At 39.0% G+C, this 23866-nt stretch overlaps 1 protein-coding gene across 1 annotated transcript in view; it reads right to left on the minus strand.

The window, feature by feature from the left end:
- Nucleotides 1-23866, minus strand: part of CCDC175 (coiled-coil domain containing 175) — a 75825-nt gene that overhangs the window by 19071 nt on the left and 32888 nt on the right. Inside the window, exons 9-14 of the mRNA XM_030855376.2 lie at nt 18273-18409; nt 15967-16077; nt 15064-15135; nt 7512-7647; nt 6831-6962; nt 1254-1392 (exon numbers count right to left, since the gene is read on the minus strand). Of these exons, the coding sequence (XP_030711236.2) occupies nt 1254-1392; nt 6831-6962; nt 7512-7647; nt 15064-15135; nt 15967-16077; nt 18273-18409 (727 nt within the window). The remainder of the gene's footprint in view (nt 1-1253; nt 1393-6830; nt 6963-7511; nt 7648-15063; nt 15136-15966; nt 16078-18272; nt 18410-23866) is intronic.

Genomic DNA, 23866 nt, shown 5'->3' on the forward strand with positions numbered 1-23866 from the left:
TTCTTGCAATATACTGCAATATATTGCCTATTTTTATACTCATTGTGTTTCTTATATCCTCCAGCCAGTGCAAGAAGGGATGAAGGAAGGGTGGGGGAGTAGAAAATTGGGAACGGAGTACATATATGATGCAAGTCTTGGTAAAAGTGGTAAAAAAACAAGAAAACCTAACTGAGTTGACTAAATGAAAATGTGGCAAAAGTGGAAAATCAACTGAGGAATGGGAACCAGACCCAGGTACTTTTTCTTATAATATTCTTATATTCTTAAAAATCCACCTTCCTTGAAAATTACCACTATTCACTTTGAATATCTGTTTATTTCACACTTGACCATATTGGGTTTCCACATGACTACCCTGTTTTGACACACTGCTTTAATTCCTATCCCCATATTCATCTTTGCCAGCTGGTCAGTCCCACCACAATGCACATTTTTTACTCCCATTCCAGTAAAAAATGTGCAAATTTTCTGTAATTTTGGTCCTGGCCTGATTCCAATGGCACTCCTTCCATCATCTAGAAGATAGAAGTTCTAGAAGTTGTCCTTCTTAATAACCTAAATCCTTGGATAATGATCCTTTACTCCCCAAATTCAAAACAAGACTCTAGGGATGGTTCTGGATCTGTGAAATTTGGGGTTCAGGGTTAGCTGACCACATCCAATTTTTGTGGAGAAAATAATTATCTTCTATATTAAACACACACATGGTGTGCCATGTAATAAAATGCAAAATATGCATACTTTCAGACACATTTCATCTTCTCTATGAAGCCCCCAGATCTGAGACAAGCTCTTATCTATCTCTGCCTTAGGGGCAGATTAGTGAAAAAAGTGTAAGGAGTACATACCTTATAAATGATTAAAGTCATAGCTAGAAAATGATTAAAGTCAAGCTGTAAATTCATGTTAAGAAACAAAAAATTTTCCACATGGCAGGAGATAAAGGAGTTGGTTCTACCTTTAGCAAGTACAGAGAGAAACCATATAATACAGTTGCTACTAATTCTTAATTTTAAACAGTTTTAAAAGAGAAAAGGAGGAATTTGACAAGAGTTAACAGTAAGATTGTGGTGTAGAGAAGAGGAAATTAATAGAAGAGGCAAAAACTAGAGAACAGAGAGTTAAAGGTGATGGGAGAAGTTGGGAGAATTTCACCACTGGCTTGTGATGAATGATCCACTTTGTGTTAGCAGACAACAGTGAAATCCTTACCTGGGCTTGAGTTCAATTACTAAGTGCTTCATATGTACCTGTAAGAGTATCAATGAGATTTTCAAACTGTCTGTTTTTGTCCATGTATTCTTCTTCTGCCACCTGAAGCTGTGGAAGACACTCGACTAGTTCACTTTCTTTTTCTTTGTTAATTTGTGTTTCCTCAGCGAATCTTTGCTTTAAAGACAGTAAAGCTGATTGTGAGTATGATTTTGGAGAATTCACACAGTATTCTAGAGTAGAAGGTAAGTTCTTTGGCGAGGAAAGTTCTGTCTGTCCTGGACTCCTCTTATCCTAAGGTGCATAGAAAGGTATCTGGCACATACTAGATATTTAATAAATATTTGTTGGCTGACTCACTGACTCTCTGGCAATCTATACTGTTAGGAGATTAAATTCACTGGGCTCTCCAAAGATCCTTTCAGTTCTATAGCTGTACTGCTATGGTTCTATTACTGCTACCTAATGTGTACCTCAAAAACGTATTTGAGAAACTTTCTCTTGATTGATCATATTTTATGAAAAAGAACAAAACAAAACCAGGCAGAAAAACAAAGTATATACCAGCTCTAAGAAATGTGGATGTTAGTAAGAAAGGGAAGGGGGTAGAAATAAATGGATATGATACTACAATAAATGGGTTAAAAGTGCCGAAAGTAAAACATGAAAATGCCTGCGTATTTATTCAAACTCAGGTTTTATTTAGTTTCAAGTGGAATATGGTTGAATCTCTCTTAGAAAGTCAGGGTGGATTTAAAATAGTGACTAAGGCAAAGACAGCCAACTGACATTTACTATCCACTCTCCTGCCCTTCGATATCAGGACTCTTTGAGTTTTAGCTGAGCATATGGCTGCCAACTAAAGTGAGTTCTCAGCTTCCCTTGCAGGTGGGTGTGACCAATGAGTTTGTGAGCGGAAGTGGAGTGTGCCATTTCTGGGTCCTGCCCCTCAACAGGAAGGGGTATATGCCCCCTGGGTCCTTCCTCCTTCCCCTGGCTGGAAGAGGATGAGAATGGAAGCTGCCACTTGGACCCACAGATGTTAGTCTCATGCCGAGGGTGGCAGAGCTACCCTTCCAGCTCGCCACCCCTTCCCTTCAGCCTATACCGGGAAAGAGAAATAAATACCTCTCTTCTGTAATGACCATGTCAGAAGTATCTGAGTATCTGTCTTAAATAGATACTCAGACTCAAAGATTTAAACTGGCCATAATTGACCCAGTTTACTCTTAAAAACTTTTTTTATTTTTATCTAAGTTGCATACACACATAATTTAAAGGAAACCCTGAGGACCAGCAGAGCAATGCCAGACATGCTTCCCCAGTGGGAGATGCCCTCACAACATAGCCTACCAGAGGCTAGTTTCCATTGACCCCACCAAAGTGGTAAGTTAGTGCAAGAGAAGGAGATCCACAGGGGTAGATGTGAAGGACTCCCTGGCCTAGAAGCCCCATGTTTAAATTGGAACCAACATCTCTTGGGCATACCTTCTAGGTCTATACAAGGGACATGCCCATTTAAAAGAGGCACCAAATCCAGGAAAACCCAATGCTCTGGTTTCCCGCTAGTTATTCTCCTGGTCAAGATGCAGCATACTAATAAAGGGTTGTTCTATATAAGCAATGTTGCCTGATAATACAACTGATAATCCACCTTTATCAGGCTACGAGGGGAAGAGCCAGAAAGTTAAGCCAAGGTCGATTTCCTAGTAAAGGTAGAGGATTGTTAACCCTTTAGTACACATCTTGCTTATGTTCACCGCATTCTGGCATCTCTTTGATAGAGCACCTTGCTCGCACCCTAATTAATACAGTGATATGCTGTCCCATTCCAAATTACCATTAGAATCCTTATGAATAATACAGAAAGACAAAAACATACATAAAACACCGTAATATAAAAATATTACTATGCAGAATCAGGAGTAAATTCTCCAGACTGCAGTATTAAGAAACGCATATCTATACTATATTCTGTAAAAAAAGAATGGCCTGGGGGGATAAGGAGGCATGTGAATGCATTAATTCATTCCCATTGCCTGCACAAGGCTGAAGCTGCCAGCAGCACCCTGACAAGAAACCACGCTCTTCTTTATGCTAGGAGTGAGGGTTTGGGTATCAGCTGCTGCTGCAGCTCAGGCAAGGTGGTGTTTGCTGGCTCAGCTTCTTGGAGTTGGGTGACCTGTCAGGCCCACAGCTTCTTCAGATCATTCAAATCTCCCCTCAGCTTCCCTGAGTCCTGAGCCACGTGCATACGTAGCCCAGTGACGAAAGGCTCCGGCTTCTGCTGCAATTTTGGGGCGTTGAAGCCTTGGAAAGGAGAGTGGCCAATGCAGGTACCAGTCCAAGCTCATGAGTTCCACTCATCCTGCGACTTCCAGTTTGACCTTGCTTTCTCCACTTCCTGTCCATCTTTCCTTCCGAACTGCCTACCCTGCTGCCTTTGGGCCCCGGCTCCAGATGTAAAGCTAAAAGACTCACTAGACTACATAAGGAGCTCCCACAATGGCAGAAGGTCAAATCCTCTAATAAACCCCTTTCCTGGTAGCTCTGTTTCTCTGACTGAACCTTGCCAGACACAGGGCTGAAGGACCCAGCAGATCCAACCGTGATCAATGTGTCAGTGCTAGATCAGAGTGATGCAGAAGGCTTTGCAAGCTCTTGACAGGAACATTGTAGTGGAGGCCCCTGGGTATCGGAGCCAAGTCTACAGAAGAATTAGTCACAGCACCGCCTAGAAGAAAACACCTCTCAAGATTTGGAAGTTTACATTCTGAACCAGTGACTAATATTCAGGGCTCTTTTCCTTGGGAATGCAGTGGGCCTTCTCACTATTAAACCTAATGATTTTGCTCCCCCTCCCTGTGAATTTGGCTCTGTCAGTCCAGAGATCTTACTACTGGTGAGAAGAATGATTCTATCAAGGGTACAATAATGGTTCCATAAACCAAAATCTGAGGGTGGTTCCTCTCCAATTTGGGCTCCTCATGCCACTGAACTAAAGGCAGAAATGGGATTCCAATGTGCCCAGGGTTGCTGATGATGATTTTCAAGGGGAAAAGGGATTTATAATAATGGCGCACAGGCTGCCATCTGTCTATGACTTTGTGTAAATGAGGCAGAGGTGGACAGAGTCCTGCAGGGAGCACACAGCCTGGCAAGCAGACTGTCTGCAGAAATTTTCTCATCTGCAGCCTTATACTTCTAATTTACTTACTTTGCCTAATTTCATTGTATAAGCTTGAATGCAATGTTAAATGGTGTCCTTGTCTTATTCCTGACTCTAAGAGGATTGCCTTCATTCGTTTACCATTAAGTACGACTGGTAACCTCCGTCAGCTCTATTTCAAAAAACGTCTGAGATGCTGACTACTTCCAACCACCTCCTCAGTTATCATTCTGGTTCAAGCTACTTGAACCACCTGGTGTATTGCTCTAGCTTGCTAATTGGTCTTCCTGCATCCACCAGTGCTTTCCTAAATTCTGCTCAACATAGCAGCTAGAGTGATCCTATTTAAATGAAAATCAGATTATTTCAGAATAAATAATCTTCACTCAGAACCTACTACTGGCTTCCCAGCCCATGCAGAGTGAAAGACAAAGTTCTCACAAGGTGTGGCAAGCCTGGGGATGCCCCTTTTAGATCTACCCTCAAGGAAGAATTCACTGTCCTGTGGCAAGGAGTGTGGTTAGCTGACAGCCTCCAGTGTGGTTGGCTCCTTCAGAGTGGCCTTGGCTATCTAGCCAAGACCATGTTCTTTGAGGGGTGGCTTCCAACTAACTGTGTGAGCGAAGAGATGGTACAAGGGTATAGCCATTTCTGCCCAAGGCAGGCCTCTTCTAATGGATGATCCTTGCTCTGGAGTTCCCCAGAGAGTTTGCAGTTTACATAATGGTCCCTGCCCAGTCCTTTCATAGGCATTACACCCTAATAAACCTTTGCACTCCTAATTCCATGTCAGCATCTGCTTCTGGAAGATGAGTCCCTAGAACCTCCAGCACTCTCCCCCATCTCTGCTGCAGCCACACTGCCTCCTTGTCAGTCCGCAAATAGGACAGTCCTGTGTCAGAACCTGCATGCTCAGCATGTCCTCTGCTTGCAGCCACCTTCGCCAGATATCTGCACATCACACTTCCTCATAGCCTTTGGGGCTATACCCTTCCCTGATTCCCTGTTTAAAATGGCACACAGACCGCATCACACACACTCACCCTATCCCACTTCCCTGTTTTATTTTCTCTAGAGCATTCATCACCACTGAATATATTACATGTTCTACTGTTTATCTTGTTATTTTCAATCTCCCCCACCCCACTAGAATGTAAGCTTCATAAGGCTTCTGTTTCTTTCCCCCTTTTTAAAAATTTCTGTTTTTCAGCATCTAGAAAAATACTGGGTACCCACACATGCTACAACCAATGGAGAAATGCTTTCCGCCTTGCTTCTTCCTTCTGTTCCTTCTAATTTTGTATAGGTTTGTGCAATGCTTTCTTTCCCTGGTTTGTTCCCTGAGTTGTGCCAGTTCCCATTTCCCCTCTTCCTGTTTCTGGCCATCCCTTTCTGACGTCTCTTCCCTGAGTTCCTGTATTTCCATATTGCTAATCTTCCTTGGCACTTCTATGAAATTATTTTTTTCTGAACTCATGGAGGGATGTTGAGTCACAGTTTTCAACACCATTTCCAGCACCATTTTTCTGAGTGCTCTTCATTTGATGGAAAGTTTCATTGCCCCTTCACTTGTTTTTCTCATAGTATTTTTGTGTGGAAGACATATCTGCTTCTTTTTTGCTATTTACATCAGAAAGAATTGGCTTTTTCTGGGACCAGTTATCTGCAGAGGGTTTCTGCAGGATGTGGCAGGGTGTGTGTGGTGGGAGGAAGAGTGGGCTTGGACCAGGGTAAGATCTAAACTTTGAAGTGTAAGGACTCCCTACTCCCTTGCCTTCAAATAAAGCTTCTCTTTGGGGTAGTCAGGCCTTCTTTTCCCTCTTCAAACTGAATCAAGTTGAGGAAGTCTTCTGCTACCATCTCTTTTCTCCTCAGCTACTCTTCCAATGGTGGTCTCCAAGAAACATGGCCTTGTCTATCAAGGTAACACCATCACCTTGAAAAGGTTTGTTTTCTGCTGTGTTTCCAGAGACCTAGCCACTCTGGGCCCCTTGGGTCCTTGCAGTGACTTTTCTCTCCACTTCCCCCATCATCCATGCTCTATTCTACCTCAGGTCAGCCCTTGGCAGTTCCCAGGTCAGTGCCATGCCCTGTCTTTAAGGAGGACTTCTGAGATTGGCCTCCTTGGTCTCCCTCACCCTTCATTACTCTCTCCAGCCTCTCCTGTTCCAGCTCTTCATGGTTTTATCCAACACTCTACCTGTCTCCATGGATTTTGCCAGCACTTCCACAAAACTTGGAGTGTGTGATTTTTTTTTTTAACTGAAAACATATTTCTTGTTGTTCTATTTCTTTTTTAGAAAAAGAAGAAAGATTCATAATTTAATTGTAGCCTTGTTTATACTAGAAGATTTACTTTACTTCTAACTGATTAAAATAGCATGAAATACACCCTCCCCTGCATATCACCATCTAAAATTATTCTTAGAAGTAAAATAAAATTTACCTCATACTCGCTCAACTCTTGAATTAACTCTTTTTCTTTGGCAACAAATTCCTCTTCCTCTTGTTTTAATTCTAATGTAAGTTGTTCGATCTGTGCCAAAAACTCATTGACCTCATTTTCTCTAAAACTGGTCTAATTAGGGGAAATAAATGAGGATTTATCATTTGTTTTGTAGCAGTCAGCATTAAATTTTCAAACAGCCAGGTAAATTAATATTTCTGTGCATGAGACTTGGCTCTGATTTCAGGTTATATTATTTCTCAGTAACCACTGAGGAGGATCTTTTTTTCCCTCCAGAGATTAATTTCTTCACCAAACAATAGCTATAAATGACTTGAGGAAATGGGGAATGGGAATAGTAGGGGTTGGAGGGTAGGCACAGGATGAATATAGGAGCTAAATAAATGATGTTTAGTCTCCTTATTTTTAGATAGTTTCCCTAAACACTATCTTCAAGTTTCAGTTACATGCTTCAAAAGCATATTCTGGACAGAACTGCTACTTTGCTAAATTCCTATAGTTAATACAGAGCAATTGTCTACATTTCTCAAGGAAGTTACATAATTCACTCTAAACATGAAATCAGCAGAAAGCAAAATACCTTTTAATAAGGTAAGGTTTAATGAAATATTGAAGAATTACTGACATGCAATATAGGGAGTAAATACTAAGTTCCTTTACCTCTTGTAATAATTTACTGCGTCTAAGTTCAGCATCCTGAATTTTCTCTAAAATTTCTTGTATTTCAGCCCTTATCTTGTTGGTCCAACGTGCATGTTTTTTTAGCAAACAAGCTATTTTCCACTGAGTTATAATACTAGAGATTAGAACAAAAAGAATTATCATCAGACTGACATCACAGTTTACTGAAAAGATGAAGGAATTCAAAACAAAACAAATCCTACTATGATTATATAAAATTGTTCGTGCTATTGATGTTGTAGACTAGACATATTAGCTGAAAAAATAAGATAAAACATTAACTGCCTCAATGCCATCTCTGCAAGTTGCTTCACATTAAGTTGTGTCAGTACATCTAACAGGACAGTGGACAAACCACACTTTACCTAGAGCTTGCCTCCTCTAGGTAAAGGATAGAAATGGGGAAGGCTCAGGGGTGTTGGAAAAAGAAGAGTCCCAGACAGAAATAGTAAAAGAATTACCTAAACTACTCAAAGTGCTAGTAAGAAATTTCAAGCTTCTAGGTTCTCAAATTTTTCTCTCCACTCTAACATAAAAAAGCTATATAACCAGAGAAGAGTAAAAATGTGCAACTGGAGTCTTAAAAATAATATTATAATAATGACAACAATAATAAAATATAGCTATGTTTCTGCAAGTGCTTTCTAGGTGTCAGGCACTGAGCTACATACTGTACATCGATCATCTCATTTACCATTCACAACAACCTTACAAGGCGGGTGCTACTATCATTCCTCACTTTATAGGGATGGGAGCAGAGAGATTATTAAATAACTTAGCCCCGGTCACAGAGCCAATAAGAGGCAGAGCAAACAAAGTAGTCCATCTGTAGAGCCTGTGTACTTAACCACTCTCCTCTGTCCCTGCACATCACCTTCCTTACTGGTGCAAAGAGGCATTGCATATCTTGGCAATTTTACTCTTTGGTGACTTGCCATGATTAGAATGAAAAACTCTGTTTCTGTTTAATGCCAAAAAAATAAAACTAACAAACACATCTAGATCCAAGAAAACTCACAATTTAATTTGGGAAAATAATTTCCTTGGACTCTAGCAAGCACTCTGACATCCTTCCAACTTTGGGGCACTGTTAATTAAGATAACATATACTGAGATTGGTTCAAGATGGCAGAGTAGAAGGACATGCACTCACTCCCTCTTGTGAGAGCACCGGAATCACAATTAACTGCTGAACAATCATCAGCAGGAAGACACTGGAACTCACCAAAAAAGATACCCCACATCAAAGACAAAGGAGAAGCCACAATGAGACAGTAGGAGGGGCGCAATCAAATAAAATCAAATCCCATAACCATTGGGTGCGTGACTCACAAACTGGAGAACAATTACACTACAGAAGTCCACCCACTGGAGTGAAGGTTCTGAGCCCCACGTCAGGCTTCCCAACCTGGGGATATGGCAATGGGAGGAGGAATTCCTAGAGAATCCAACTTTGAAGGCGAGTGGGATTTGATTACAGGACTTCAACAGGACTGGAGGAAACAGAGACTGCACTGTTGAAGGGCACACACAAACAAGTGTGCACATCAGGACTCAGGGGAAAGAAGCAGTGACCCCATAGGAGACTGAATCAGACCCACCTGCTAGTGTTGGAGGGTCTCCTCCAGAGGTGGGGGAGGGATGTGGCTCACTGCAGGGACAAGGACAATGGCAGCAGAAGTTCTAGGAAGTACTCCTTGGTGTGAGCCCTCCCAGAGTCCACCATTAGCCCAACCAAAGAGCCTGCAGGCTCAGGTGCTGGGTCACCTCAGGCCAAACAACCAACAGGGAGGGAACTCAGCCCCACCATCAGCAGACAAGGGGATTAAAGTTTTACTGAGCTCTGCCCACCAGAGCAACAGCCAGCTCTACCCACCACCAGTCCCTCCCATCAGGAAGTTTGCACAAGCCTCTTAGATAGCCTCTCCACCAGAGGACAGACAGCAGAAACAAGAAGAACTACAATCCTGAAGCCTGTGGAAAGAAAACCACATTCACAGAAAGACAGACAAAATGAAAAGGCAGGGCTTCCCTGGTGGCGCAGTGGTTGAGAGTCCACCTGCCGATGCAGGGTACATGGGTTCATGCCCCGGTCTGGGAGGATCCCATATGCTGCGGAATGGCTGGGCCCGAGAGCCATGGCCACTGAGCCTGCGCGTCCAGAGCCTGTGCTCTGCAATGGGAGAGGCCACAACAGTGAGAGGCCCACGTACCGCAAAAAAAAAAAAAAAAAAGAAAAGGCAGAGGACTATGCACCAGATGAAGGAACAAGATAAAACCCCAGAAAAACAACTAAACAAAGTGGAGATAGGCAACCTTCCAAAAAAGAATTCAGAATAATGATAGTGAAGATGATCCAGAACCTTGGAAAAAGAATGGAGGCAAAGATTGAGAAGATGCAAGAAATGTTTAACAAAGACTTAGAAGAATTAAACAAAAAACACCTAGAAGAATTAAAGAACAAACAAACAGAGATGAACAATACAATAACTGAAATGAAAAATACACTAAAAGGAATCAATAGCAGAATAACTGAGACAGAAGAACAGACAAGTGAACTGGACGACAGAATGGTGGAATTCACTGCCACGGAACAGAATAGAGAAAGAAGAATGAAAAGAAATAAAGACAGCCTAAGAGACCTCTGGGACAACACTAAATGCAACATTCACATTACAGGGGTCCCAGAACGAGAAGAGAGAGAGAAAGGACCTGAGAAAATATTTGAAGAGATTATAGTTGAAAACTTCCCTAACATGGGAAAGGAAATAGCCACCCAAGTACAGGAAGCACAGAGTCCCAGGCAGGATAAACCCAAGTGAAACACACTGAGACACATAGTAATCAAATTGACAGAAATTAAAGACAAAGAAAAACTATTAAAAGCAACAAGGGAAAAAGGACAAATAACATATAAGGGAAGTCCCATAAGGTTAACAGCTGATTTCTCAGAAGAAACTACAAGCCAGAAGGGAGTGGCATGATATACTTAAAGTGATGAAAGGGAAGAACGTACAACCAAGATTAATCTACCTGGCAAGGATCACATTCAGATTCAATAGAGATATCAAAAGCTTTACAGACAAGCAAAAGCTAAGAGAATTCAGCACCACCAAACCAGCTCTACAACAAATGCTAAAGGAACTTCTCTAAGTGGGAGAAGAAAAAGACCTACAAAAATAAACCCAAAACAATTAAGAAAATGGTAATAGGAACATACATATCAATAATTACCTTAAATGTGAATGGATTAAATGCTCCAACCAAAAGACACAGGCTCACTGAATGGACACAAAAACAAGACCCATATATATGCTGTCTACAAGAGGCCCACTTCAGACCTGGGGAAACATACAGACTGAAAGTGAGGGGATAGAAAAAGATATTCCATGCAAATGGAAATCAAAAGAAAGCTGGAGAAACAATACTCATATCAGATAAAACAGACTTTAAAATAAAGAATGTTACAAGAGACAAGGAAGGACACTACATAATGATCAAGTGATCCATCCAAGAAAACATAATCATTATAAATATATATGCACCAACATAGAAGCACCTCAATACATAAGGCCATGCTAAGAGCTATAAAAGAGGAAATTGACAATAACACAGTAATAGTGGGGGACTTTAACACCTCACTTACACCAATGGACACAACATGGACACATCATCCAGACAGAAAATTAATAAGGAAACAGAAGCTTTAAATGACACAACAGACCAGAGAGATTTCATTGATATTTATAGGACATTCCATCCAAAAACAGCAGATTACACTTTCTTTTCAAGTGCACAAAGAACATTCTCCAGGATAGATCACATCTTGGATCACAAATCAAGCCTCAGTAAACATAAGAAAATTGAAATCATATCAAGCATCTTTTCTGACCACAATGTTATGAGATTAAAATCAATTACAGGGAAAAAAACATAAAGAACACAAACACATGGAGGCTAAATAATACGTTACTAAATAACCAAGGGATCACTGAAGAAATCAAAGAGGAAATCAAAAAATACCTAGAGATAAATGACAACAAAAACACAATGATCCAAAACCTATGGGATGCAGAAAAATCAGTTCTAAGAGGGAAGTTTATAGCAACACAATCCTACCTCAAGAAACAAGAAACATCTCAAATAAACAAACTAACCTTACACCTAAAGGAACTAGAGAACGCAGAACAAACAAAACCCAAAGTTAGTAGAAGGAAAGAAATCATAAAGATGAGAGCAGAAATAAATGAAATAGAGACAAAGAAAACAATAGCAAAGATCAATAAAACTAAAAGCTGGTTCTTTGAGAAGATACACAAAATTGATAAACCTTTAGCCAGACTCATCAAGAAAAAGAAGGAGAGGACTCAAATCAATAAAATTAGAAATGAAAAAGGAGAAGTTACAATGGACATCGCAGAAATACAAAGCATCCTAAGAGACTACTACAAGCAACTCTATGCCAATAAAATGGATGACCTGGAAGAAATTCTTAGAAAGGTATAACCTTCCAAGACTGAACCAGGAAGAGATAGAAAATATGAACAGACCAAGTAATGAAATTGAAACTGTGATTTAAAATCTTACAACAAACAAAAGCCCAGGACCAGATGGCTTCACAGGTGAATTCTATAAAGCATTTAGACAAGAGCTAACACCCATCTGTCTCAAACTCTTCCAAAAAACTGCAGAGGAAGGAACACTCTCAAATTCATTCTACAAGGCCAATATCACCCTGATACCAAAACCAGACAAAGATACTACAAAAAGAGAAAATTACAGACCAATATCACTGATGAATATAGATGCAAAAATCCTCAAGAAAATACTAGCAAACAGAATCCAACAACACATTAAAAGGATCATACACCATGATCAAGTGGGAATTATCCCAGGGATGCAAGGATTCTTCAATATAGGCAAATCAATCAATGTGATACACCATATTAGCAAATTGAAGAAAAACCATATGACCATCTCAAAAGATGCAGAAAAAGCTTTTGACAAAATGCATCACCCATTTATGATAAGAACTCCCCAGAAAGTGGGCATAGAGGGAACCTACCTCAACATAATAAAGGCCATATACAACAAACCCACAGCAAACATCATTCTCATTGGTGAAAAACTGAAAGCATTTCCTCTAAGATCAGGGACAAGACAAGGATGTCCACTGTCATCACTATTATTCAACATAGTTTTGGAAGTCCTAGCCACAGCAATCAGAGAAGAAAAAGAAATAAAAGGAATACAAATTGGAAAAGAAGAAGTAAAATTATCACTGTTTGCAGATGCCATGGTACTATACATAGAGAATCCTAAAGATGTCACGAGAAAACTACTAGAGCTAATCAATGGATTTGGTAAAGTTGCAGGACGCAGAATTAATGCACAGAAATCTCTTGCATTCCTATATGCTAACAACAAGGTATCAGAAAGAGAAAGTAAGGAAACAATACCATTCACCATTGCAACAAAAAGAATAAAATACTTAGGAATGAACCTACCTAAGGAAGTAAAATACCTGTACTCAGAAAACTATAAGATACTGATGAAAGAAATCAAAGATGACACAAACAGATGGAGAGATATATCATGTTCTTGGATTGGAAGAATCAATATTGTGAAAATGACTATACTACCCAAAGCAATCTACAGATTCAATGCAATCCCTAGCAAACTAGCAATGGCATTTTTTTACAGAACTAGAATAAAAAATCTTAAAATTTGTATGGCGACACAAAAGACCCTGAATAGCCAAAGCGATCCTGAGGGAAAAAAACAGAGCTGGAGGAACCAGACTCCCTGTCTTCAGACTATACTACAAAGCTACAGTAATCAAGACAATATTGTACTGGCACAAAAACAGAAATACAGATCAATGGAACCGGATAGAAAACCCAGAGATAAATCCAAATACCTGGTCAGCTAATCTATGACAAAGGAGGCAAGGATATACAATGGAGAAAAGACAGTCTCTTAAATAAGTGGTGCTGGGAAAACTGGACAGCTACATGTGAAAGAATGAAATTAGAACACTCCCTAACACCATACACAATAATAAACTCAAAATGGCTTAAAGACCTAAATGGAAGACCGGACACTATAAAACTCTTATAGGAAAACAGGAAGAACACTTTTTTTTTTTTTGAGGTACGCGGGCCTCTCACTGTTGCGGCCTCTCCCGTTGTAGAGCACAGGCTCCAGGCGCGCAGGTTCAGTGGCCATGGCTCACGGGCCTAGCCGCTCCATGGCATGTGGGATCTTCCCGGACCGGGGCACGAACCCGTGTCCCCTGCATCGGCAGGCAGACTCTTAACCACTGCACCACCAAGGAAGCCCCAGGAAGAACACTCTTTGACATAAATCACAGCAAGATCTTTTTTGACCCACCTCCTAGAGTAATGGAAATAAAAACAAGAATAAACAAATGGGACCTAATGAAACTTCAAAGCTTTTGCACAGCAAAGGAAACTATAAACAAGAAAAGAAGGCAACTCTCAGAATGGGAGAAAATATTTGCAAATGAATCAATGGACAAAAGATTAATCTCCAAACTATATAAACAGCTCATGCAGCTCAATATTAAAGAAACACACAACCCAATCCAAAAATGGGCAGAAGACCTAAATAGACATTTCTCCCAAGAAGACATACAGATGGCCAAGAAGCACATGAAAAGCTGCTCAACATCACTAATTATTAGAGAAATGCAAATCAAAACTACAATGAGGTATCGCCTCACACCAGTTAGAATGGGCATCATCAGAAAATCTACAAACAACAAATGCTGGAGAGGGTGTGGAGAAAAGGGAACCCTCTTGGTCTGTTGGTGGGAATGTAAATTGATACAGCCACTATGGAGAACAGTATGGAGGTTCCTTAAAAAACTGAAAATAGAATTACCATATGACCCAGTAATCCCACTACTGGGCATATACCGACAGAAAACCATAATTCAAAAAGACACATGCACCCCAATGTTCATTGAAGCACTATTTACAATAGTCAGGTCACGGAAGCAACCTAAATGCCCATCAACAGACGAATGGATAAAGAAGATGTGGTACATATGTACAATGGACAGACAAATGGATAAAGAAGATATGGAACATATACACAGTGGAATATTACTTAGTCATAAAAAGGAATGAAACTGGGTCATTTGTAGAGATGTGGATGGACCTAGAGACTGTCATACAGAGTGAAGTAAGTCAGAAAGAGAAAAACAAATATTGAATATTAACATATATATGTGAAATCTAGAAAAACGGTACAGATGAACTGGTTTGCAAGGCAGAAATAGAGACACAAATGTAAAGAATAAACGTATGGACACCAAGGGGGGAAAGCTGAGGGGGTGTGTGGGGGGTGGGATGAATTTGAAGATTGGGATTGAAATAAATACAGTAATATGTATAAAATACATAACTAATAAGGACCTGCTGTATAAAAATATAAATAAATAAAATTAAATTTTAAAAAGATAACATATACTACTTATAATATAAATGAGTTTTCCTTTTTTTACCATCTCTGAAGTTTTCTTTCCAGGTTATCGTTCAGGAGTTTTATTTGTTTCCGATATGCTTCCTTTGTTGCTCTAAAAACAAGAAAAATACATTGGATTTTGCATTTGTGGGAGCTGTTAAAATGTATAGCAGACTGTATGTATAATTCACATGCACAATAAGGCTACCATCTAATTGGGAGACAAAACAAACCTTGTGAAACAACAGATTTTATTGGCAGACTAATGGAAAGACAATTACAATTTTTGCAAGTGTAAACTGATTTTGCAAGTATTCCAGCCAAGGATAGAGAAGAACGGATTTTGGCGAGGCAGTTGAGGAAAGGTTATTAGAGGATAATGTTTAATAGAGGGAGGAACATGGATTGCCAGAATGGAGGTGCAATCTCACCAAGGAAAGGACATCATCCTATGCAAAGAAACAGAGGAAAGGAGCAGCAAGTCAGGACTCTTGTGACTAAGGCAAACTTGCTGCATACAGAGGACATGAAGGGAAATAACACTGACATAGGAAGGGTTAAGGTCAACAAATTGGTGAGGAACTCTGGGTTCTAGACTGAGTTCTGATTTACTGCCATGTATAATTTAGAAAGCCAATAAATATTCTTGAATTAGGGATAAGTGGTAACTAAGGATAGAAGATGTGCTTGTGAATCTGGGATGAAGGGGAATGTGAAGGCTGTAACAGAGGTATTAGACACAGCTTATGTACAACTCAGTGCCTGTCTATCCTTTCAGTGAAAGATTCGATGATAATGACTTTTCTGGACTGTAAAAGAGAGTCAATTATGAACCTCCTTTTCTATAGTATATTAGAAATTGGCATAGATTTGTTGCTACCATTTATTAAAAAGATAAATGTAGAGGAATGAAGATTAAAATTTTCAAAGGCAACAAACATACCGATGAAGCTCATTGAGTCTGATAAGTCCTTCTTCCATATTTCTGATGTCTACTTTTCTTTTTGATAGGAAGTTTTCTTTCTGAGATATAAATGCCAGTTGTTTCTGATTTCTACCATGAAAAAACAGAGTAATCATATATTTAAGGTTGAAATAATCATTTTTAACTCCTCAGCATAAGAAAATATGCAACCACAAACAAGAATTTAAAAAGTAGTTTGGAAAGTTTAGTTCATGAACTGTTTATCAAATAAATTAGTAAAAATAGAAACAAAGTCTTTTTGCTAGTGGTGGCTAAATTTATGAAAATCTCTAAGCCATGAAAGGAACATTAACTGCAATAGTAACCATAAAAGCACAAGAACAATTCTATAGTATTTTATCATGCTGAGTGGGTGTGTCTCTTTTAATGAATTTATCAGTTCTGTTATGTTATTTTGTAAAAGGTGAAGGAATCAATCAGACCGACTTTGGATAGTGGTCTACCTCTTCCTAGTAGTGTGACCTTGAAAAGAGACTTCACCTGTGGATGAGTCTCAGTTTCCCCATCCATAAAGTGGGGATCACAATACCTATCTCACTGGTTTTAAGGATTAACCGAGATGTGAAGTGACAACGCCAGTGGGTGGCACTCATGAGGCATTTTGTAAAGAGTGGTTATTTTTCATCTCTAACTTACAGAGAAAATAATGGGAAGTTTATGATTTTGTTCAAATTTCTAGACATTGATAGGAATGTGCTTGTAACAGGAAGTACTTTATCTAAGTGTCTCATCTTCTTCAAAACTGCTATGGACTGAATTGTGTCCCCCCACAAATTCATATGCTGAAGCCCTAGGCCCCAGTGAGATAGTATTTGAAGATGGGGCCTTTGGGAGGTGATTAGATTTATATGAGGTCATGAGGATGGAGTCCTCATGGTGAGATTAGTGCCCTCATAAGCAGAGACACCAGACAGCTCTCTCTCTTTTGCACTCTCTCTCTCTCTCTCTCTCTCTCTCTCTTTCCCCTCTATGAGGACATAGCAAGAAGGTGGTTGGCCATCTGCAAGTCAGGAAGAGAGCTCTCACCAGAACCTGACCATGCTGGCACCCTGATTTCAGATGTCCAGCCTCCAGAACTATGAGAAATCAATTTCTGTTGTTTAAGCCTCCTGGTCTATGGTAATTTGTTATGGTAGCCCAAGCTGAAGAAGACACAAACCAACAACAGTAGTAAATGTTTTATTGTTACAATTATTTGTCATCAGCACATTTTGTGATTCAAACTGATTAACTTAGTATGGATCTGAGGAAAGTTTTTGCCTGAAGAATACTATTAGTAGGCTATTCAATTGGATGATACAAAATGATTGCAATAACTCTCTGCATCCTAAATGCTGCAACAGTGACCATAAATTCAGCTTCACATAAGTGGGCCTGGACACCATAATTACACTTCCATGTGATTTAACTTTGAGTGTAGTAATGTATTACTACTTACATAACTCATACTTGCAAGATGTTATTCTGTAATACTCATCAGGAAAACACTGGTGAAAGCCCACTACCTGCTAAGCAATGGACAAGATCCTGAAGATACAGTGCTGAGTAAGACAGAGCAACTGCTCTGATCTGTTCATAGTTCAGTGGGACAAAGGGATTTGTACCCAGCTGACAACAATGCAGTGACTGATAAAAAGGAATGACCTCAGAGGGACGTTCCAGAGGATCATTGTGGTGAGAGGGAGGTGGATAAGTTAGGAGTGGTAAAACAGAAAGTGGGAAGAACTTATGAGAGGCAAGCCAAACCAAAGAAGCTAAAAGGGGTGAAAAGAGTGGAGTTGGAGAGGAGGATAGGATATTTTTGAGAAATATTTGGGAGGTGAAATTGACAAGCCTTGGTGCTTGAATGGAGTCCTAGTAAAAGATAGGGGTTTCCTTGAATAATTTCCCAGTCTCTGGGTTAGGGGATTGTGTCAATGACAAAACCTTTTTCTGAGAAAGGAAATGTAGGTGCAAAGCCAGTTTCTGATGAAGGTAGATCTCATAGTTTCTCTAGGCAGTCTCATGGGGTAAAAGCATGATTATTCTTTCAAGAGTCTGATTTAGAAGTAAAAATAATAGATTTGGCGTTTATGGATTTGATCTGACCCATATGAGGAAAGCATTATTCAGTATATATAGAGGCGCATTAGGAGTGTATTTACAATTGGGTAAAGAACATTTCATTGTTATCAATAGATTTTAAACTAGGATAAGCTTAAGTGGAGAAGTAACCCATAACTAAAGCATGTTGAGTCATGTATGGATTATGGATAGAAACATACTCAGAATAAATTTTCTGTTTCTGCATAAAAACTTTATCCTCCTCATTTAGGACAATCTTATATTGTCTCGAAACAGTATGCAGTTTCTCTCGTAGATCTTTGTTCTTGAAATGACATTTGTGTAGCTTTTCAGCCATCTAGAAAAAAAAGGAATTGAAGTAGAGGATTTGTTTCACGGCTCTTTCGGTGGGCAACTCTCTAGAGCACTGGGTATATTATTTAACATACAATGACTATGCCTTAAATGTTGAGTGATCTAATTCTATATCAAATATGTAACTGTACGTTTTGGGGCCTCTTCCATAAATTATGACAAATGTGTAGAAAGGTAGTAAACACTGATGCCATAAAGTAAAGTAATAAACCATAGTAAAGTAGTAAACCATAAAGTAATAATTGATATTAAAATAAGAATTGGGATTAATAAACTGGGATCATTCAACAAGATCTGTATGTCCTTTTCCCAGAAAATAAACTATACCAGGGAAAAGAAAATGTAACATCCATAGGAACTCTTGTTCAAAACCTCTTTGACTGGATATCATGCTTAGCTTTTGTTAAATATTTCTATTCAAGGACAAAAGATAGTACCCATTAGTGTTCTGAATGAGGTGAGAACTTTGTGCTTGGATGTCTCTACTGAATTGCTTCAAATGAGGTAAGAAAATTAGGTTAGGTAGGAATGGTGGGCTAAGGATCACTAAAATAGATGGATGAAAAGAGTTCTTAAAAGTGTTGCAGAGGGGCTTCCCTGGTGGCGCAATGGTTAAGAATCTGCCTGCCAATGCAGGGAACATGGGTTTGAGCCCTGGTCCGGGAAGATCCCACACGCCGCAGAGCAACCAAGCCCTTGCGCCACAACTACTGAGCCTGCACTCTAGAGCCCACAAGCCACAACTACTTCCACAACTTCTACAACTACTGAAGCCCGTGTGCCTAAAGCCCGTGCTCCGCAACAAGAGAAGCCACTGCAATGAGAAGCCTGCGCACCACAATGAAGAGTAGCCCTCACTCGCCACAACTAGAGAAAGCCCGCGCATAGCAACAAAGACCCAACGTAGCCAAAAATAAATAAAATAAATAAATTTATTTTAAAAAAATTGTTGCAGAACTAACAAGATAATGAGGAATTAGTAAGCCTAATTCTATAAGAAAGTAAGAATCCAGACTGGTAAACCTAGCACTGAAAACTCCTTTTACTCTGAGGACATTTACTGATATAGAAGAAGCCACTTGGAATCTGAGATTTGGTTCTCTTACATGACAAGGGGGACAAAAGTCAACACTTAGAGCTTATCCAGGTGTTACGCCTGATAAACCTCCTGCCACATTAGTCTGGGATTCCAGAGAGCTTCACCCTCTGAAGAAGAGTGAATTAGAAGCTAACAAGCTATGGTCCAGCCTGACTTAGATCACCAGGGAACCTAAAGGTGGATTAAGGAGGTTTGGGACTGTTAACATCCCAGGTATCTGACAGAAGTGAATGAAATCTGTTCCTGAGAAATACACTGTCATCCTAGACCTCAAATTGTTTCTACAAACACCTTTTCTGAAATACAATGTCCAGTGTACAGTTTTCCAACAGAAGGAAACAAGACAGCATGAACAAAAATTGGCAGAAACAATAGATGACAGAACCAGTCCTACAAAAATACCAGGTATTGGAAATAGACACTGAAATATAAAAATACTGTATTTATTATGATCAAAGAATACTAGACATGCTTGAAAAATATGGCAAGGAATTGGAAAAAATAAAGACCAACAAAGCAGATTTGAAAATTACCAGTTGAAAAATACAACAACCAAAATTAAGAATTGAAATAAGACCATTCTGCCCAGAATGCAGCAGGGGTAGACAAAAAGTAGAAAATAGAGAAGAGCGAGTAAGATACAGACAGGATATTTTATTAGTACAAATAAGTGTGTTCATATAACTGGAGTCTCAGAAAAACAAGAAAAAGCATGGGACAAAAGAAATATGTGAACAGATAATGGCTAAGAATTTTGCAGAACTTACAAAATACAGCAACTCACGGATTTAAGACGCCCAATAAATCCCAAGCAGGATAAATAAAAAGAAAAACTTGGACATATCATAGTGAAATTGAATAACTAGGTCAAAGGGAACAAAAAAGACCTAAGATAAATGAAAGACATGCTGTGTTCATGGATTGGAAACTTCAATATTGTTAAAACATAAAATCCTCCCCAAATTGATCTATAGATTTAATTCAACCCCAATCAAAATCCAAACAGGCTTTTGGGCAGGACTTGACAGACTGAAATTCAAAGGGCCAAGAATAATGGAAGCAATCTTGTAGAAGAACAAAGTTAAAGGATTTTTACTACTAACTATAAAGGCTTATTTTAAAGCTACTAATTAAGAGTGCATGGTTTTAATGTGAGAACAGATTAAGTCCAAATGAATAAAATAGATGCTACAGATTCACACATATACTTATAATATATTTATGATCCACAGTTGATTTATGACAAAAGTGCCACTGAAATATAGTGGAGGAAAGTACTATCTTTCCATTTAACAGTGCTAGTTAATTGGACAATCTTATGTGAAAGTATGAATCTGGACTACCATTTCACAGAACACACACACACACACACACACACACACATTCCAGACAGCTTGCAGTACTTAACATGAAAAAGCAAACACTAAAGCTTCTACAAGATCACGTAGGAGAATATCCTCAAGACATAGGACATGAAAAGCATAAGCCAAAAAGGAAAAGATTGATAAACTATACTTCATTAAAATTAATAAACTACATTTATCAAAAGATAGATATGTACACGAAGACTGTACACTTACAGTAAATATTCTGTTCTGTATATGTGTAATATTTCATAATAAAAGTTAAAGTTAGAATAGAATTTTGTGTCATTATTGAACTTGCCTCCTATAACTCACGAGAATTAAGATTGGATGTCAGGAAGAGTTCAGTTTTTATCCAACACTTATTTGTGGTCTTTTTGACGATAGCCATTCTGACAGGTGTGAGGTGATATCTCATTGTGGATTTGATTTGCATTTCCTTGATGATTGGTGATGTTGAGAATCTTTTCATGTGCTTGTTTGCCATCTGTATGTCTTTGGAAATATGTGTATTCAGATCCTCTGCCCATTGTTTAATCAGGTTGTTTTTTAGATGTTGAGTTGTATGAGTTCTTTGCATATTTTGAATATTAACCCCATGTCAGATATATTGTTTGCCAATATTTTCTCCCATTCAGTAGGCTGTCTTTTCGTTTTGTTAATAGTTTTCTTTGCTGTGCAAAAGCCTTTTAGTTTGATGTAGTCCCATTTGTTTATTTTTGCTTTTGTTGCTATTGCCTGAGGAGACATACTCAATAAAAATAACTAAGACTGTTGTCAAAGAGTGTACTGCCTATGTTTTCTTCTATGAGTTTTATGATTTCAGGTTTTACATCTAAGTCCTTAACCCATTTTGAGTTGATTTTTGTATATGATGTGAGGAAGTAGTCCAATTTGATTCTTTTGCATGTTGCTATCCAGTTTTCCCAACATTATTTATTAGAAATGCTATCTTTTCCCCATTGTATATTCTTGCCTTCTTTGTCATAGATTAATAAACTATATATGCAGGTTTAGTTCTGTGCTCTCTATTCTGTTTCATGATCTATGTGTCTCTTTCTGTGCCAGTACCATACCATTTTCATTACTGTAGCTTTGTAGTATAGTTTGAAATCAGAACGTGTAATGCCTCCAGCTTTGTTCTTCTTCCTCAAGATTGTTTTGGCTATTCAGGGTATTTTGTGTTTTGGTAAAAATTTTAGAATTATTTGTTCCAATTTTGTGAAAAATATCACTGGAATTTTAATAGGGATTGGATTGAATCTGTAGATTGTCTTGGGGAATATGGTTATTTTAACAATTTTAATTCTCCCAATGGTAAAATATATATCTTTCCATTTGTGTCATATTCAATTTTTTCATTACTGTCTTATAGTTTTCCAAGTACAGGTCTTTTACCTCCTTAGTTAGATTTACTCTTAGATATTTTATTCTTTTGAATCAATTATAAATGGAATTGTTTCCTTAATTCCTCTTTCTGATAGTTTGTCATTAGTGTATAGAAATGCAACAGATTTCTGTATATTAATTTTGTATGCTGCAACTTTACTGAATTCACTGATGAGCTCTAGTGGTTTTTTGTTTTGGTGGTGGCTCTGGGATTTTCTATGTATAGTATCATGTCATCTGTAAACATTGACAGTTTTACTTCTTCCTTTTCCACTTGGATTCTTTTTCTTGTCTGAAAAAGACTGTGGCTAGGATTTCTAATACTATGTTGAATAAAAGGGGTGACAGTGGGCAGCCTTATCCTGTTCTTGATTGTAGAAGAAATACTTTCAACTTTTGACCTTTGAGTATGATTTTAGCTATAAGCTTGTTGTATATGGCCTCTATTATGTTGAGGTATGTTCCCTCTACACCCACATTATTGAGTTTTTTTTCATAAATGGGTGCTGAATTTTGTCAAAAGCTTTTTCTGATCTATCAAAATAATCATATGATTTTTTAAAATTTTTATTTATTTATTGTTTATTTATTTTTGGCTGCACTGGGTTGCTGTGTGTGGAGCACAGCAACTTTCTCTGGTTGTGGCAAGCAGGGGCTACTCTTCATTGCAGTGCACAGGCTTCTCACTGCACTGGCTTCTCTTGTTGTGGAGCACAGGCTCTAGGCACTCAGGCTTCAGTAGTTGTGGCACATGGCCTCAGTAGTTGTGGCTCGTGGGCTCTAGAGCGCAGGCTCAGTAATTGTGGCACATTGGCTTAGTTGCTCTGTGGCATGTGGGATTTTCCCAGACCAGGCCTTGCACCCATGTCCCCTGCACTGGCAGGCGGATTCTTAACCACTGCACCACCCGGGAAGTCCCAATCATATGATTTTTATTTTCAATTTATTAAAGTGGTATATCACACTGATTGATTTGCAGATACTGAACTATCCTTGCATCCCTGGGATAAATCTTGCTTGAGCATAGTGTATGATCCTGTTAGTGTATTATTGAATTCAGTGTGCTAATATATATATATATTTTTTGCGGTATGTGGGCCTCTCACTGTGGCGGCCTCTCCCGTTACGAAGCACAGGCTCCGGATGCGCAGGCTCAGTGGCCATGGCGCATGGGCCCAGCCGCTCCGCGGCATGTTGGATCCTCCCGGACCAGGGCACGAACCCCTGCCCCCTGCATCGGCAGGCAGACTCTCAACCACTGTGCCACCAGGGAAGCCCCAGTATGTTAATATTTGTTGAGGATTTTTGCAACTATGCTCATCAGTAATTTTGGCCTGTAATATTCTCTTTTTTGTGGTGTCTTTGTCCGGTTTTGGTATCAGGGTGATGCTGGACTCATAAAACGGGTTCTTAAATTTTGGGGGAAGAGTTTAAGAAGGATAGGCATTAACTCTTCTTTAAATGTTTGGTAGAATTTACCTGTGAACCTGTCCAATCCTGGACTTTCTTCATTGACAGTTTTTTTTTTTTTTCTGATTCATTTTCATTACTGGTAATTGGTCTGTTCATATTTTATATTTCTTCCTGA

This window comes from Globicephala melas, chromosome 2, assembly GCF_963455315.2.
Source record: "Globicephala melas chromosome 2, mGloMel1.2, whole genome shotgun sequence".
NCBI lineage: Eukaryota > Metazoa > Chordata > Mammalia > Artiodactyla > Delphinidae > Globicephala > Globicephala melas.